Raw genomic sequence first — 19921 nt, 5'->3', positions numbered from 1 at the left:
CTTGTATGTCTACTATTATATATGCACTATTATTTATATAATCTCATAACATAATTCTATGGTAATCGCTTCATGTATAGATACTTTAATCAAGATTGGAATCGTTAGATACGACCATAAAAAACACTGTCTACTTTGCAAGTAAAGCAGATAGAACAGTTGTATGGTTGTCAAATATATAGTAAATAGTGGCAACACTTTCAATTTAAAGTTGATGAAATGTACTTTATAAAAAGGACTTGTATCCAGAGCCGTAAAATATTAATAAATAAAAAAAAGCTGATGTAAATAACAAACGATGGTAGCAAAGTCTAAAACATCTGTATACTTTAACAGTACTACGATTTGTATGCTTTTATTGTCGGAGTATTCTAATACTGTTGGCCGCAGCTGGCCTTTACAGCTTCACCGGACGATGATTTGTGTGTGTTAACAGTTTATTAACCAGCTAACTTAAAATCCGGACCGTAAACAGTCTTTTCCATTTAACAGTTCTGTCCCCTAAATTATGTTATCGAAATTTGTGATAGAATAAGAAACTATGTAACTGCAACAGACTTTTAAACATTCCTTTTTTTCTTTAGTATAAAACGATTAGTTTCTAGAATGAGCTAAAAATAAAAAAAAAACAGAACGTAACAGAGTATTTCCCATTTATATCACCTAAGTTTTACGATCGACAATTGAATCCGTGTTCCTATCTACCGAACTGTTTAACATAAGGAAATAAGCTAACAGGTTTAGAACACCTCTTTACGATTTGTTCAATTTATAAAAACCAGCTAATAATAAAAAACTGACTGGACGATATTTTCTATTCACGTTTACTTTACAAATAATTTAGGGAACTAAATCCCCTAATTATGTGATCGATTTCTTCAGGTTTTATAAACCAGCTATAATTAAAAAAATCTAGCGCACAATCGTTTCCATTTACGTTTACTTTACAGATAATTTAGGGGACAAAATCCCTTAAATTATCCATTTGAGAATTGAATCCGTGACCTTATCTAACGATTATAATCTTTATAATGACTAGCCTGACACCTAGTCGAGTTCTATCCGCGTGGAGGGCGCGAGGGATCCGCACTGTATCTTGGACTCCTTGAGTTTGTTGAGGGAAAGCCGCAGATCCTCCATGGTGATGGGGCGCACTGCGTCCACATACTCCTCATCGGAGTCCGATGCGTTCACATTGGTTTTGGACTGAAAATCAAATTAAAAAATATTTATTCTCTTTTTTTAGCATATATAGATAGATAAATTCTTTATTCACCTATTATAAACACGTAGCATACATAGGTACAGAAAATATACATGTACAAATAAAAGGGATAGGGAGGACTGGACGTGGCTTTTTAATAACCCTGGACAATGAACACAGCGCCATACAAGTTAAGCTAGCTAAAGCTTGTGTTACAGGTACTATTTAACTGATACAAACACATAGATATATTTTTTCGTAATTAAATGCATATTAAACACCCGGTCGATATCCTAGCGTAAACCATTAGGCAAATCAAAATTTTAAATAATTTATTTATTTATTTGTTTTGAATAGGTTACATTGTTCTTAGAAATAAATACATAGTTCAGTTCATATTCGGCTACAATTTGAGAAAAATGTATAATGAATATTTATCATAAAAAATGTGTGTTCCAATAATTTTTACATTTCTCATGACAGCATCGATGGTATAAGGGTTTAGTACGCCGACTTCCGATGTTATACACGATACCAACATTTGTATTAATGAATATGGTTGTTTATACCGGTCACGATGTTTTTGAATCTATCTATTGCAGTTAAATCGAGTACTAACCTGTTCCTCTCTGACGAGATCCCGCACCCTGTAGACAGCCGCCTGCCGACACAGCTCGTGGAGGTCCGACCCGGAGAACCCTTCTGTCGCACTCGCCAACCGCTTCAGCTCGATCTGTTCATAATAATAACGATAATACACCTGCACAATTCACACAACACTACCTGGTTTACGCTGGCGGGGCACCAGTTGAGGATGATAAGATGAGCAGGAGGTCAGGACAGTCCCATACTAGCAAATTTATCCTGTTGGGTCCCCGGCACAACTGTCCAGGGATTATTAGCACATATTACTAACGATCCCCTTTCACCCTGATTAAATGATATTAGATAAGATGAGATTACATGAGATTAATTCTAGCATACCCAGTTTTAGTAACATCCTTCACCGGTAACACCGCCGGTGACTTTAAAAATTATAAGTTCTCATCTGGGATTTTGCTAATCTGGCCTAAATGAAACGCGGTTACTTTATTTTTTTTGCTAGAAAATAGCCGCTCAATAGCGACTATTTTTTCTAATAGGGTAATCATTTTTAATGTTTATTTTATGCACGTTATTTTATAAATATGAGGAGAATAATTTATTTATTTATAATATTCTTAAAAATAACTATATGATTGTAGCTAGAAAAAACGTGTTACGATAATTCGGGTACAATTTTTATTTCTTTACTAATCTCATATTAGATTATATTAAATGGGATTAGATGATATTAGATGAGATAAGAGGAGACAAGATACGAGTGTGCGTGTACGTACGTCTGGTGCGACGGGCTCGGAGCGCAGTATGAGGTGTAGGATGCGCTCGCGCTGCGTCTCGCTGGGCATCGGCACGTGGAACGTGGCCGGCATGCGGCGCTGGATCGCCTTGTCCAAGTCCTGAGGCCGGTTTGTTGCACCTGACACACAGACAAAATATGTTATTACTTTTTGTTGCGGACTATTCTACTGATGTTGGACGCAGCAGGCCTGTAACCTTAACCGGACGATAGTGGGCGATTGCAGATGGCACTCCTAACCTGCGCAAGGACTTACGGAGCGGCTAACTAACCTAGCATTATAGTAGTCCGATGAAAAAATCCCGAACGAATCAGTAGTGTGTACGCTTTGGCTTTCATTATTCATGCCATTTTAGTTTCTCTTATAATACTATTTTAGAGTTCACATATTTTATTTTTCCAGAGACACATTTAAGATTTATAAATTATCAATTACTCTATAATTTTGTTTTTGCTCCATAGTCAAATGTCCGCCATTTGCAATGTTAATTCATTATTAAAGGCTCCAAAGCAGGATTGATAGACGCAGTAATGCGCGATCTGACGACACGCGCGGTTTTCTCGTTTCCTTTATCTACATTTACATACTCATTCTTCTCGCTGTAGAGACTGTGCGTTAGTTCACCCAATAGCAGTAGGTATTCGAGTTTGAAGATACCTGAGGTACTTAGCCTTTGAAGGCTAATTATATATATTTTACATGCTATATAAATACTTTACGCTCATAAGCGGCTAAAATTTCCCACATTAATAAATGATATTAGAAAGCAAGGATTTTCTGAAACAAAATAGGTCGATGTCGTATTGTTCTTGGTTAAGAGATTTACATGCTCGTTAGTCACAAGTGTTATCTCTGTATCAAATCAAACTCACCCATGATGATGACGGTGCAGCCGGGGTCGGTGATGAGTCCGTCCCACAGTGACATGAACTGCGTCTTCATCATCGCGGTCGCCTCGTGGTCGTGCTGATTGCGGGTACGAAGGAACGATTCCATCTCATCTGCATGTACATATAGCAAACTCGTTACTCAAGAGTAAAATTACCACTGAAGATGTAAAACTTAGTTATGGTCAACACTATCTTCAATATTTTTAAAACAATAATAAGCTATCAATATTCAATAAAAAAACTAAAATTGGATTATTCTCACAGCGCCGTATAGTCCCAAGTTAGGCAGAGCTTATCTTATTGATACTAGACCAGAGATATAAATACTTAGATATTTTTTTGTAAATACTACAATAATAATAATATCTCAGGATAATACACGCAGCGCCATCTAGGCCCAAGCTAACATAGAGCTTGTATAATGGGTACTAGACAATCGATAGTAATACTTAAATACATTTACTCTAGATAGCCTCAGCTGGTAGTTTATTCCAAAATCTAAATGTACGCGGGAGGAAGCTCATCGAAACTACGCCCCATAGATACAATTATTCGTTAATTTTACACATCAGGTATTAATGCAAACTTTCAAACTTCACTCCGACATTAACGATGTATTTTTTATGGATAATAACAGTATGGTGCTCCCGCCTGCGGTAACGGTTTACACTGGCGGGACACCAAGCTTCTCTTAAACCACAATTCATTATATTTAATTGGAAAACTTACCAATAAACACAATGCAGGGTTGCAGTTTGACAGCGAGGCTGAATACAGCGGCAGCCAACTTCTGAGTCTCCCCGTACCATTTGTCAGTCAACAGCGACACGTCCAGATTGATGAAGCTCATGTTCGCCTCTTTTGCTGTTGCTTTGGCTATCAGGGTCTTCCCGCAACCTGGTGAAAACACAATTTAAGGATATACAAAGAGATACTAATTATCTTATGCTTCTATTTCCTCTTTCCTAGCCTCGTTTATAACCGTTTACAATTGGCAAGAATTTCACCGACAAGAGAGTGGCTCTTTTAAATTATGAATAATAAAAAAACCCAAATAAATAACCCAGGATAATTAACCCAGCCTAATCTAGAACAAATATGAACAGAGCTTGTGCTATGGGTACTAAACAACTAATATAAATACTTATTATATTGTAAATACATACATAATATATATAGAAAATACCTAGACCGATACAAAAAATCATATTCATGAATACAAATGTTTGTACCGAACGATAAATCGAACCCGCGACCATTGGATGTAAAGCTGTGTGCTAAATTGCTGGACCACAGAGGCTGACAAAGAGGCTATCATAAGAACTGAGTTTCTTGTCAGTTGTTCGTAGCTTAATAGCACTCCAGTGATGGTAGATTTGACATATCATAAGAGTCTGTAATAGACCTACATGAATACCGATAGTTAGATTTGATTTGCTTGTTGAGTTTATGAGTAACCAATTGTACCAGGCGGGCCGTGTAACAGGACTCCTTTCGGTGGCTGCGTGAGGCGACTGTCCGCAAAAAGTTCTCGCTTTTGTATCGGCAGGATCACCGTCTCCCGTAGTTCTTGGATTAAGTGGTCCAGACCAGCTATGTCCTTCCAATTTACCTGCGGATGTTCAATTATAATTTTAATAAGGCGTCATTAGGAAGGTCTTATTTACAAGATTTTTACTATAATATTATTATTTATGAACTCCTGATGTAAAACCCTTTCCAAGTTTTTTTTATACAATTGTCAATTATATATAATTAGATAGCTGAAATGGTTAAAGAGCACATCGTCGATATAAAAAAACGATTTTTTTTCTGACTACTCTAATGCTGTTGGCCGCAGCTGGCCTTTACAGCTTCAGCGGACGATAGGGGACGAATGCAGATAGGACTCCAAACCCGCGAAAGGACTTATGGAGCGGCTGAAGGCCAACTTCCGTCTGATGGGTACGACTAAAGGCACCGGTAGGGGGTTCGAACCTCGGCTCAGGCCGTCGTAATTTCGAACCCCGTGTGAATTGGACGGGGGATCGATCGGAGGGGGGACTGGTAGCACAGGTGAAGGCCCGGGCGCGCGAACTAAACGCGTCAGTTTAAATATAAGTACTTACATTGATCTCATCAGGCACCACGAGCTGGGATGCGATCATCATTTCGTGGTCAGTAAGTTTGTTCAACTCCAGCGAGTGTCTGCCGCCCAGGCCGGCTCTGGAAGACAATCTTAACACATGCACACTCATATAGTGGCCATTCTAAAAACATTGCACTATTTCCTTCATAAATAATGGTTGTAAAATTATAATTTAGTATTATTTCAAAAATAATAATAAGTTGTGAGTAAATGACTCTATTCTTATAAGAAGTCTGTAAGATTGCCATAATATTTTAATTTATGTTTATTATCTTTTTTTTATATTAAAATTTGAGCGCGTTTGACCGCAATCTCTCTACATAATAGGTAGTTACTGTTCCATAAAACCGCATTCCGCAATAACGCGATATAAATAAATAGCAACTCTCCTACAAAGGACATAAGGTACAATAAAATAATTATAATCACTCTATTCCTATAAGGACGCCATGATATCTTAATTTATCTTACTACTTAACAATAATTACTTTGAAAAAACCGTATTCCGTAATAACGCGGTATAAATAAATAGTAACTCTCCTACAAAGGACATAGGCTACAATAAAGCTTGCAGTAACTTGAAAATAAAAGCCTATGAGAAAATAATAACTGTATTCCTATAAGGATGCCATGATATCTTAATTTATCCTTACTATCTTACTACCTAACAGTAACTACTTCCAAAAAACCGCATTCCGCATTAACACAGTATGAATAAATATCAATTCTCCTAGAAAGGATATAAGGTCCAATCTAGCTTGCACGCTATTATATTATCAGTGAGTGTGAGTAATTTGAAGTAGTAGGAGCATAATAGGCATAGTAAAGCATTATTAAGTTCTTTAGGAAATTTAATGACCTATATCACACTCACACATTAGGTTATCTTGGTGATAAAGTATAAAAGTATATTCCAAACAGTTTAGAGAACATTTTTGATAAAACTAATAAAAAAACTACAAGTGCCAGTATCATACACAAATACAACTTACACATAAACTTTTTAGGCACATGTAATGTAATAAATAAATAAATATAAACATATTTTGTATTCCTCTATATTACAACTTTAATAGAGAGATGAACAATAAAAAATTGTTATTATGAAATAAGTTTTATTTTATTTCTATTTACTTAAAACAGTTATGTATATCAATTATATTAGATAAGCATGTTAACTATCTATGTTGTGTAATATCTTCATTATCAAGTATCAAAAATAATTAAATGGTTACCTAGTTTAAGGGTCAATCACACAATATTGCCAATGAGCTAATAAATATTTTTATTTATGGAACAGTAAAATTCTAATTTTAAATCAGGATTTCTTTTTTTTTAATTATATTATTAAATTGGAAATTAAAAAGAAATAATAGACAATAGATTTAGATACAGAAATATAAGTATAGGTTATCAGCTATACTTATATATATATCAGAGACAATATACCCTTCCCATTATAAGTAAGACTAGCAAATAAAAGAAATGATTTTTGTTACAAAACTGATTTCATGGCACTCCTACACATATGTTTACATGCAAATGTTTTTAGTAAAATAGCCACAATGTGAGTATACAAACAAAAAATAAGAATTGCCTTGAAGTTAGTAAGAATATGAATTAGAGACAACTACTACAGCCAGTAAGAAAAGTGATTGGAAATACTTCACAGCAATTCATGATTAAACTGCATAATATTTCAAATTATTTAATACTGATCTTTGTTACTGACTGTAGCCAATAGAACACAAATTACAATAACATGAGAATTAACATGTTAATTGCCATGATAATATCAGAAAAAAATTCACATGGACTGTGTTAAGTTTATTAGATAATTTAGTTAAAATTTTATCAAGAAAACTTAATTTATCTCAGAATTTTTTTTTTGCCAAAATTCCCAGAAATACACTATTTTTTATGTCACATATATGACTAACATGACCCTATATTAAAACTTTTTTTCATGACAAACATGTCAATCTTATATGTCTGATGCATCCAAACAAGATACAACAAGTATTGACCTATTGTCACAAATTTTTATGAACACAGTGCTTTCTACCAAATTGCGTATGTCGGACATGGCTCATGGAGAACTTCTTAGCCTCCGACACACATGATTGACATGGCGATTAACATGTTAAAATACAATTATATTATGATAAAATTACTATAGAAATAAAATGAAATTTGTGATGTGATACTATATTTTGTTGCTGAATGTAGCAATCAAATATTAAGTAAACACAACACTACAGCCAGCAACAAAATAGATTAAATATAATTCACAACTATTCCTGAATGAATTGCAAACTGTCTAGAACCTTCTAAAAAATCTTGACCTGCCTAGAACTGCAGTAAGTGCTATGATAGAATATGATTTTGACTGCACTAGTCGGATATTCTTATTTTTTTTTTATTAATAATGGGATTACGCTTGGTCTTACCTCATCTGATGGTAAATGATGGCAAGACCTAGGATGTAGCGCGATTATCCAGAAGATATCTATTATTAGTTGATCTGTACTTTGGGGATGAGAGAGAAACACAAGCTGTGAAGGTGAATGTTGAGATGAAATGCTAAAGGCATTTCACTTATAAACAATAAAGTTATACAATTTTAAATACATAGGGAGCAACCAAACTACATACAGGGTATAGAATTATACATATACATTATAATAATCATAGAATTATATCTATCTGTCTGAAATGTGTCAACAACGTCACAATTTTTTTTTCATATAAAAAACTCTTATAAATGTGATTACTCCAGTTTGTGTAAAGTGGACTTCAAAAACATGTCTCTGTCACAGCATGGTTTGGTAGTTATTGTACAGAAACAATAAACTATTTTAATTCCTAAATAAGATCTTTATTTATTAACTAAGACAGTATTTACATGTATTAAAATGTAGTACAGTATAATTTATATTTCATAAATAATTGCTACCAAGATATGAAATTCCTTTATTATCTCAAAATATATAACTAGCAGTGAACAAATATAATTTGGTAGCAACGTTATATAGCAAAAGTTAAGAATTGTGAAGGAGAGTGTTATGATAGGTTAGAAAATTAGTAAAAATAAAATGATCTTGTTTCCTCTCTTTCTTCCAACAAGCACGTTAATAGAATGCAAGCAAGAAAAGAAAAGTTAATAATTAAAAACTTATTACTATAATGTTTCTTTGAAATGTAATAATAGGTAATGGTGAGGTAATTCCACGATCAATACTCACTTGCGTAACTGTTCGCGGGCTTTTTCCTCTGCTTTCTTTCGACTCTTCGACGTCGGGTCCATTTGATTCACAAGCCATTTTATAGAGAAATATGTCACTGCCGATACAAAGGCAACTCGAATTGCCATTTGGAACACATCATTCCGCGTAAAAGCCGAGCCCTCCATCGCAATGAGATATAAAAATAAAAAGATTACAAAAAATAAATCGGTGGACTGTTATCTGTGATGAAGTACTCCTCGATTTTTAAAGATTATCGAAATATTCCTTCAAGTAGGATTCTTCTTCATCATTATCAGACAATTCACGATGAATGTAATTTTTTTTTAAGTATTTCCAGGGTTGTGTATGTAAATTTAGCTAAATTTTAAACTCAGTGTTACCAGATTATCATGTTTCTACCAAAACCAAACTCCTCTCAATTTTGCATTTAGAATAGAAAAATTCTCCTAATAAAGAATGTCTGTACTAGTAGTACTAGCATACAGAACATGACTTCTTACAGACGAAATTCAGTCATCCTGGTTTAAATTGCTATTAAACCATAAGTAAATTTAGATATTTAAAAAAATAGCGGCTTAATGCCAGCCGCTATTTTTTTATAGCATAGTGTTTATTATAAAAGTAAGTTATTTCCTCAGTTCCTCTCCCTCCAAAATTTGACTGATGTTAGTCTAATAGAGATTTTGAATCAATAAAATGGTGAGCTGGCTATATCAAAACGGTGAAATTGCGTTTGAAAATTATAAAGTTTATAGTAGACTAAAAGTTTAAAGTCAATTTCTGTTTGTTTGTAGGAAATTTATGATAATAGATAACTTGGTTTATTCAGTGCTCACTAGGTGTCGCTGTACAAAATTTAGAAAGCGCTATCATGTTCAATTGCTTCTAACGAACTTCAATAGAAATAAAAACATTATCATTCTTATTAAATTATTGATTTAATATGAAGCATGATTAAAGTTTTTTATTTATTTTTAAATGGATTATCTCTCCAAATTTATCTCTTTGTCACAAAAATCCCCTATATTGGGTGGACTTTCCCGATCTGGAATCACAGAGCATCATATACACTACAAAAAAAAAAGAAATATTTGTGCGATATTGAGCGTCAATATCTGTACACTGTTAAATCTTTACATAATCTGTGGTGATAGTATTAATATGTCAGTCAGTCATTTCTAATCTGTCAATTCTGACACATTGGTGTTTGACATCCTAACCTCCAATTCTATTTTATTTACACATTATAATTTTATTTCCATGAACTTAATTAATTTAAGATTTTCTAATGATACATATAATAGAAAATGAAGAACAATAACAAAGGGTCACATCAGAATTTAGTTAATTCCCGGAAAGCTATACGTAAACAAAAGCGACAAGTGAAAAAGTTACACCGACATGAACATTATTTGAAAAAGAAAACTCTAAAAGAAAAAGTGACTTACGAACCGGGAAGATTTGTGAAAAGACCAGCAGATGATGAACAAGATGTTCAGCAAGTCAAGGTTATAAAGCAATTTTATTTAATTGAAAAAATTAAACTCTATATACCTGTTGAATAAACTCCTAATTTTTTATTTATAATCAACATTTTCTGCTATTGTGCTATGTTTTCAGCCTATATTAGTATATACTAATTGCATTAGCTAACCATTATTTTATGTACATATTTTGAAATTACAATTTTAAATAAATATTGTTGTATTATAAAAAATATTGAAAAATATAAAACGCTTATTATCATTACATTTTTAAAACGTAAATTGAGTGAAATTTTAAGTATGTAATCCAATAATCTATTATTATTATTAAATTTATAAAGACACCATAATACTACAATTGCCTTTTTAAAAATAGGGTTGTAGATGTAACCATGGTGTTCCTATTAGATTTCTCTTATTTCATTTATGATATTGTATTCTGAGATATCTTCCCATCTTTTTGTCTTTCTGCCTCTGCTTCTGATGATGGGAAGATGACATTAGGAAGGTAGCAGGGAAAGTTTGGATTGCAAGAGACCGAACGCTATGGAAATACTTGGAGGAGGCCTATGTCACATGACAGACTGTTGACAATCAGATGTGGAGAAAAAAATAAATAAATAAATATAGACTAACTAATAACTAAACTAAGGACCACAGTACTGCCTAAACACATGTATAAATTTGTAAAGTTAACAGTAAATAAAGGCATTTATTATTATTATTATTATACGGAGTTATCTAGTTGTACGGTGGCAATCTAAATAATCCTATACTATAGTTATTCTGATCTAAAAGTATTATTTTTTACAGACAAAGAAACATAAACCTTCCATCCAAGACATTCTCACTAAAGAGATAGAAAAAGAAAAGAAACAAACTGTTCGCCTTAAAGACCAAATGGACAAACAGAGAAGGAAAATACTTCTTAATGCTAATGAGGAAGAGGACAAGATCATAAAAAAATTGGAAAAACAGTTAGGACTTAATAAGTCTAAAAATAAAACTAGTCGTTTTACTGATGATGGACTGGATTGTATCCTTTGCAAACATACATAGATAGTTAGTAGAACATCAATCATTTATTTATATTATTATTAATGGTCAAATACTTTGCCTGACAGCCTCGGTGTTCTAGCCACTTTACTTGTGATTATCTCTGGTTTGATTCCTCACAGGGTACAAACATTTTGGTCTGGGTACATATTATACAAAAAAATTTAAAATATTAGATCAATTGTCTAGTACCCATAACATAAGCTCTGCTTACCGTGGATTAAGTGGCGGTGTGTGAATTGTTCAGGGATAGTATATTATTATTATAGTAAAGCAAAGATAATAACTAAATTGTTTTTAGTCTTAACAAAAAAAAGTAGTCCAATTGTGCAATATAATGGGTACAAACAGTGCTAACTTACACTGGTTTTTTCTTAATTGAACCTTTATTTCTGTATTCTATAGCTGAATTTTGCTTTATTTTCAAATTTGAATCCTCCTTGGACTGTATTTGTGAATCGATAAAATGTTTCTCTATGAATCATTGTAACTCTTATTTTAATTAATCTTAACCATATAATCGCCAGATCTTTTAGAAATATGTGATAGAACAACATCAGAGCAGATTGTGGCAGCTGAGAAGCATTTAGCTAATGTTGAAGGAGAATCCGATTTTGATGAGGATCTAGCAATGGTAACTGGAAATAAACCTGATACAAAAAAGGAAAATAATAAAATAGAAAAAAATAAAAGTAACATTAAAAAGGATAAAGAATCTATGGAGAGTTCAAGTGAAGAATCTGATGTTGACAATGATGATGAGGAATCAGATTATAGTGATGATGATATTGGTGAATATGACAGTGGTGATGATTTGTCAGATATAGGGGAAGAAGAAATGTCTGTTGATGAATCAGAAGGTAACTAACATACAGTTGATTGAAACTACATAACTTGATTTATTATCAAAATCCTGACTTTAATTTACAAAACTAAATTATGTAAGGCTGTATGCAATATATTGAAAAACCTACCCTTGAAACTATTGTGTTCACATTAATTTCCTCATTTTTGTAAATATTCACAACAAAAATCATATTCATAGCTTGTCATGTCATTTTTCCACTTCCAATAGCATACATAACATCTTAAATTAATTTAATTTTTGTTTCAACCTTCACAAAAAGCTTTAGAAAATGAATGTATTGTTTATATTGAATATTATTTATTGTTTCCATATTATTATGAAATTCCATATTATTATTTTTCTAATACTGTTTTTAAATGTAACATTGCATGTTTGTCTCATTTTGGTATTTATTTTATTCCCAAATTGTAGCAGTAATGCTGCCTTATTATTATTGTCTTTATGCAGATGTATTGATAAATGTTCAAATATGTTTTTTCTCTTTTCTGTATAATGCAAATAAAATGTGTATTTGTATTATACAGAAAAGAGAATGTAATGTATAATGTGTAATGTATATTCTCTCTATTTTCAGTGAAGACTAAATCAAAAAAGTCCAAAAAGCCAAATGAAAATGAAACTTCTAAAGACAGCAAACAAAATAACATTAAGAATTCAAAATCAGTAAAATCTAGTAGTAATCAGAAGATCATTTCGGAGGAGGAACTAAGTAAAGTGTTCAGTGATGATGAAGTGTCACATTTATCAGGTGATGATGACATGGGTGACTTCTCTGGTGATGATGACATTGATCATAATAATGATAGTGCAAAAGAAAAACCTGATGTCTGGGAAGATATTTATGGTAGGAAGAGGGACAAAGAAGGAAATGTTATAAAGGTGATATTTTTTATAGATATATCTAAACAAGGCAGATTTTGTAAAATATTGTCTGTCAGATATTGTTGACACTAACAAGCATTAGATAGCATACATAAAATTAAATTGACAGCATGTATAGATAACAAGTGTATGTATATGTGACATATACATACCCTTGTTTACCATTCTTATTATATTAAAAAAATAACGTAAATGGCTCAGTAATTGGACAGACTATTATGGGAATAAAGGCATCTGAAACTCTGCTATTGCATTCTTAAAACAATTAGATTTTATATTTTTTAAAGAAAATAGAATTTATATTGGTATAATTTATTGCATATTAATTCAATTTTGTCTTATAAATTATAGTAGCAAATATTTGTAATGTAATTTCAGGAAGAAAAGGGTATTTACATACCACCACACTTAAGGAATAAAGATGCAACGTCTGCAAAAGATTTGGCGCTACTGAAACGACAGATCAAAAGTATGCTAAGTATTCTTTTATAGTTTCGATGGTCATGGTCTAGTAGTTTAGCAAACCGACTTACTTCCGATGGTTGCGGATTCAATTACTCGCACAATGCAAACATTTTGTATTCATGAGAACAATTGTTTGTGCTAGAAAACACCCAGGTTTTCTATTAATATGTATAATAGTCATATTTAAATATTTGTTGTTCAGTACCCGTCATACAGACTCTGCTTAACTTGGGACTAAATAGCGCTATATGAATTGCCCTGCTCGGAACGCAAATTTGTAACAAAATATCACAGAAATTATTATTTCTGCGATATTTTGTTTATTTCTATCTCAAAAAAGCAGATGAATTTATTATTTTTTTTTATTTATTAAAATTTGTAATATGAAAGTTGTCTATGTATGTCTTATAATATTAGATATCAAATGAAAATCCCGTTAAGATCTGTTTCAGATATTAGCAAAATGAATCAGACAGACAAAAATGTTAACTATTATTTTTTTATGTAACTATCGTATATACTTTCATATACACGTAGTGTAAAGCTGTTAATTTGAAATTACAAACAGACACTTTAATTTCATTTATCCATGCACATTGTTTACTAATAAAATATTAATCGCGTGGACTTATAATAATGTATATAAAATATATGACGAAACAACGTTTGCGGGATCAGCTGGTAATGTATAAAATCCTTATATTCCAGGTGTCCTCAACAAGCTGGCCGGCACAAATCTCCACTGGGCGTGCACATCAATAGAGAACTTATACTCGAATAACAGTCGAAATTCTGTGAACACGGCCCTGACCGAGTTGTGGATGGAAGCAACGGTGGCGCCCTCTCACACGCCCGACAGAATGCTTGCCGAACATGCCGCTCTGGTGTCTATACTTCACGCTAATGTTGCCACTGAAATTGGTAAGTAACTGTATAAAAATATAATCTATTATCTATTTTATTTTTATTTTATATATAGCTGATTGTAAAGCAGGGATGTTATGGATATGAAATTTCGGATACGGATAGGTTTCAGATATAGGAATGATTATTATACCGGATACGGATGCGGATATGAAATTATTTCGGATTATCCGTTAGTGTCGGATAATTTCAGCTAATATTATTTTTTTAAGGAATTTCAAAAGTAAAATACAAATAACTAATAAAATTATTACACAACATGTCTCAATTAGGCTCCGCCCCTATCCGATATTATCCGAAACTTTTATTTCAGATTCGGTTACGTTTACGGATATTTTTTATATCGGATATCCGATAGTTGCGGTTACGGTTACGGAGCTCCTTAACAGGGATTCTGTTGTAAAATTGAAGTTGGTTTCATTTATTATTATTTCACTGCTTCGTTCATCAGCTTGTCCTAAGACATAGGCCTCCTCCTAAAGACTCCATGTTCCTATGACCAACGCTTTCCTTCTCCATGTTCTCCACTGCCCTTATGTCTTCCTACCACCTTTTTTTGAAAGGTTGTATGGAATTATCGTCATTTTTAAAGCTATAATCTTGAAACTTATTTTTTAGGTTGTTGAGTAGATATAAATAATTATTACATTCAAAGTTTGAAAATTTTTATTTTATCCTTAAGGGGGTAAAATAAAATAGGGGATAAAAATTATCGTCAATTTTGAACCTAGAATGATGAAACTTTTTGTTTGAGTTTTTTGGATATTATTGAATATTTTTTCTTAATTTGGTCAAGGTTACAACACGCTGACGAAGTCTCGGGCATAGTTTCTATATATTGTATTCTATATATATATATTATTAATCAATATTTCAGGTGCTCATTTCCTTCAGGAGTTGTGTAAGAAATTTGACGTGATGATGCAAAAACCGCAACCTGTGGAGGACAAGACATTAGATAACTTAGTCTCATGTTTGGGACATTTGTATTGTTTCAAGGTAAACCAATTGGATAATGTTGTAGTTTTATTTTATATGTGTACTATCTACTCTTCGCTTCGCACGTGTGTACATGTATTTTATATATAAATCTTCCTCTTGAATCAAAATCCGTTGCGTAGTTTTAAAGTTTTAAGCATACATAGGGACGGACAGACAGCAACAGCGACTTTTATATATTGGGAAAACGAATGACGGTCTCGGTGGTCTAGCGGTTTAGCATACCGCCTTACTTCCGATGGTGGCGTGTTCGATTCCTCGCACGACACGAACATTTGTATTCATGAGACTAGATGGCTCTGTGTGAATTGTCCTGAGATTATTTATAATAAATAAAAAAAGAGTAGTTAATAAAAAAAAAAATTAAGTTTTGTCTGTCTGTTTGTTCTTGAAAGGGCTGGACCTATTTTGACGGTATTTTCACTCACAGATAGCAAATGCTTTTTTTTACCACGCGAACGAATGCTGTATGTGTAATATGTATGCTGTATCTATATAAGTAAAAGCTTAATTACAGATCTACCACGCGAGTTTACTATACGACATCCTCGGACGACTCCTGGATGAAATATCAGAGAAGAATATAGAATGCGTGCTGGTAGCGCTGCGGAGCGTTGGCGGCGTGCTGAGGAAGGAAGAACCGTTGGCGTTGAAGAACTTCATACACGAGACACAGGCGAAGGTGGCCAAGTTGACTGCCAGCTCTGCTGATGGGTAACGTCATCTTCATAGAGTTCATGTAGCTACGGTAATCTATGAGTTAGATTATTATTTGAAGGTACCTTATCTACCTGTTATGACGTGCGGAGCCTAAACGTAGACACTGACGATACGACTGGTTCATCAACTCAAAATCGATCAACGAGCTATGGAAAGAGCTATGCTTGGAGTTCCTCTGAGTGAAAAACTCCGAAACGAAGTAATTCGCCAGAGAACTAAGGACACTGACATAGCTCTTCGTATCTGTAAGTTGAACTAACAGTGGGCCAGTCATATCAGTTGCAGAACCGATGCTCGCTGGTGTAGGCGTATTCTAGAGTGGAGACCGCGAATTGACAAACGTAGTATACAACGCCCTGCAACTAGGTGGAGCGACGCCATACATATAGTTGCGGGTAATAATTGGAACGGCTGAAAATCGTGCCTAGTGGAGAGGTTGGCAGAGGAGGCCTTGGGAGAGGTCTATGTCCAGCAGTGGACTGCAGTGGACTGATGATGATGAATTTATTTCAGTTCCCGAATAAAATTCCTGCTCGAAGTACTGATGGCGGTTAAGAATAATAACCTGAACAAAATACCCGGCTACGAGCCGACGTATGGCGAACATCTGCGGAAGCAAGCACGCGTGGCCATTAGAAGAGGCAACTACGGAGCGCCTCTGCGGATCAGTTTACACGATTTGTTGCTAGGTATGGAAAATCTTTGCTATTTATAATAACAATAAATAATATCAGTGTATATATACATACATATATGTATATATGTGCGTGTATATATACATGTATATGTATGTATAATGTATATTGTTTATATAGAAAGTAAAGTAAAATACGTATAAGTATTTAATAGGTATATTTGTTAATAATAGTTGACAATAAATGTTTTTCTTTCTTCAAAAAATAATGCAAAACTTGTGTTATTGGTACTAGACACCTGACATAATTTTTTTTTGTCAATACATACATAATATACATAGAAAACACCCAATCCGATAGAAACAATCATACCCATGAATACAAATGTTTGCACCATACGAGGATCGAACCGGCGACCATTGTAATTAACGCCGTGTACTAAACCGCTAGACCATTGCGGCCGTCGAGATTTACGTGTAGATAACATGAATATTTTTAATGGTATATTAAATCTTAGTAACTTGATTTTTTGTATATAAAAATTACAGCGGACGAGAAAGGAAAATGGTGGGTGGTAGGCTCGGCGTGGGAGGGCAATCACACGCGGGCAGAAGATAAATCAACTGTGAAACCACCTGGCAGCACAGACCAGAAGCTTCTAGAACTAGCAAGGAAGCAGAGGATGAATACCGACGTCAGGAGAAGCATATTCTGTGTCATAATGTCTGCTGAGGTATTATTATAAATTATAGAAATAGAAATAATCCTTATTAAAATAAACTCAATATGAGCACTTTTGAATAGTCATATTTTTTTAATCTACCACTCATTCCTAACGCAGAGTCTTGACAAGAAGAATGAGCAAGAAACTTGTGTGTTGCTCTTTTGTATAAATGTTTTTTTTTAAATAAATAATTACACAATAACAAGTAAGAGGCATGCGATAATCAATATAGAAATCGCTACGCCCTCATTCTTAGTGCAATCACATAATATTGTGAGCGCTATGAATTTAAAGTTTTTTTCCTACAGAATATATTATTATCATTTACAATCCCTAGAATTATACATACTTATTATATTCAACTAGTCTGAAAACATTTTTTTTATTGAATAAGTGTTACTATTCCGTAAAAGATTTTATTACAATGATGACTAAAAAGGCTTCAATTGATCTCTAAATTTGACGCAGTAAATCTTGTTAAACATAATGAAATTTTCTTTGGAATTTGGAATCGAACTCGCAACTATCAGAAGCGGTGTGCTAAACCGCTAGACCACCGAGGCCGTCTTTGTATATCTTTAAGTCAAGATTTTTATATTTGTCAATTTTTAGGACTATATGGATGCCTTTGAAAAGCTCCAGCACTTAGGCCTAAGGGGGCAACAAGAGAGAGAGATAGTCCATGTGCTTCTAGCTTGCTGCCTACAGGAGAGAACTTATAATCCTTATTATGCAGTTCTAGGACAAAAATTATGCGACACAGATAGGAAATATCAGGTAAGTTTTTTAATTCATGATATGTTAATCCAAAGTAAGTCTTGTACCTCCTGATGCAATCAAAAGAAGTACTGAGTATTCCAGGTATTCACCGTGTGGTAGAGAGGTAAACTGCGAGCATTTCCCGGGATTTGTGAACCGGGTGTATATCTAAGGGGCTCTTGACAATGTACGTCAACACTCACCTTCACGACTCGTGATTAACTCCCTGCCCTGACAAATCAGATAGGAGCCTGTAAGTGTAGTATTAGAAACACGTTCTATAATAGAACATAGTGCAGTTCTATACAGGTTCTTTTATATATATAAAAATAAAAAATTGTTTGTATTTCAGGTGTCATATTATTGTTAATCCAATCCCATTACAATGAAACTTCCAAATGATTTCTTAGGTTTTGCTAACTTTTTAAGAAATTGTAACTAACACTATGGGTAATTAATCTGTAAAAAATATCATAACTGCCCACCCGGGCTTCGCACGGGTGCACATGTATTATATATACAAATTTGCCTCTTAAAGCACTCTATCTATTGCTAATTACATTAAAATCCATTGCGCACTTAAAAGATATAAGCGAACAGAAAGCGGAAATTACTTAATTTTATACTATGTAAAGTTCAATAAATTGAAGAATTTCAATTAAAATTATTTACAACAAAAAGAAGTTTAGCTACACACATTCTAGTGTATAATTGTTGTAAAAATGTGTGTGTTATATTGTAATTACACATTTTTTCCAGTGAAAGTGGCATCTTATATAATTTTGTTTTTATATTTTTGATTATAGGATACAAAAATAAATTTTAAATATATTAATATCAAAAGAGTTTCTTAACAATGATTCATATATATCAATAATTCTAATTACAGCTCTCCATACAATATTCAGTGTGGGACAAGATAAAGGAGTTGGACAGTTTATTGAAACAGAGCAGCGTCAGTCTGGCGCAGTTTCTCATACACCTGATCATGGAGAAGGGACTGCCGCTTTCCGTTTTAAAGGTAACAACTTCCTAGTAATCCCATTGTATGCATTATATAAATGACATATTTACATAAATCACTCTATCTGTTTCTGAAAATTGCACTAAAATCCGTTGCGTAATTTAAAAAATATAAGCGTACAGACAACAGCGGCGACTTTGTTTTATAATATGTAAAGATGAATAATTTTTTTCTTTTAATATAAATATAATAAAAGAAATTAAATCTTTTACAGATAATCGAATTCTCAGACCTTAATAAAGCTAGCGTCCGGTTCATGCGACAAATACTATTAGCTATCATAATGAATGAAAATCTACAATCGTCTCTAGAAGTCTTCCACAGAATATCCAAGCCGCCGAAGCTCCACATGTTCAGGGAAAGCATAAGGCTATTTATACAACACTTCCTAATAAAGAATATAAATAAAAAAAGCAATATATTGAACGCAGAAGAAATGGCAACACTGAAAGAGCGAGCTCTCGAAGTGGACAAGATATTAACGATGCACGAATCTAAGTTACGACTTTAA

The 19921-nt window shown here is 33.3% G+C and overlaps 2 protein-coding genes across 3 annotated transcripts; one reads left to right on the top strand and one right to left on the bottom strand.

The window, feature by feature from the left end:
* Nucleotides 1–784: 784 nt before the first annotated feature.
* Nucleotides 785–9175, bottom strand: LOC131848920 (outer mitochondrial transmembrane helix translocase). 2 transcript variants are annotated; one of them, XM_059198880.1, is made up of 8 exons: nt 8868–9175; nt 5603–5711; nt 4962–5106; nt 4224–4391; nt 3477–3605; nt 2584–2723; nt 1824–1937; nt 785–1206 (listed from the first exon to the last, which is right to left on the bottom strand). In XM_059198880.1, the coding sequence occupies exons 1-8, from the start codon at nt 9032–9034 to the stop codon at nt 1048–1050; spliced, it is 1131 nt and encodes a 376-aa protein (XP_059054863.1). In that variant the 5' UTR covers nt 9035–9175; the 3' UTR covers nt 785–1047. The 2 variants fall into 2 exon arrangements, with proteins under 2 accessions (XP_059054863.1, XP_059054864.1); XM_059198881.1 differs by having other exon boundaries at nt 5603–5699.
* A 908-nt stretch (nt 9176–10083) lies between these two features.
* LOC131848918 (nucleolar MIF4G domain-containing protein 1 homolog) lies at nt 10084–19921 on the top strand. The gene is made up of 13 exons (XM_059198878.1): nt 10084–10378; nt 11168–11390; nt 11938–12270; nt 12853–13157; nt 13539–13629; nt 14334–14546; nt 15427–15548; nt 16066–16262; nt 16782–16957; nt 17452–17636; nt 18240–18404; nt 19276–19407; nt 19625–19921. The coding sequence occupies exons 1-13, from the start codon at nt 10178–10180 to the stop codon at nt 19919–19921; spliced, it is 2640 nt and encodes an 879-aa protein (XP_059054861.1). The 5' UTR covers nt 10084–10177.

Source organism: Achroia grisella, unplaced genomic scaffold, assembly GCF_030625045.1.
Source record: "Achroia grisella isolate CSIRO2021 unplaced genomic scaffold, CSIRO_AGI_Agris_v1 utg6026, whole genome shotgun sequence".
NCBI classification, from domain to species: Eukaryota; Metazoa; Arthropoda; class Insecta; order Lepidoptera; family Pyralidae; genus Achroia; species Achroia grisella.
Note: the sequence above shows the minus strand (reverse complement) of the source record. Positions and strands in the feature narration are given on the sequence as shown.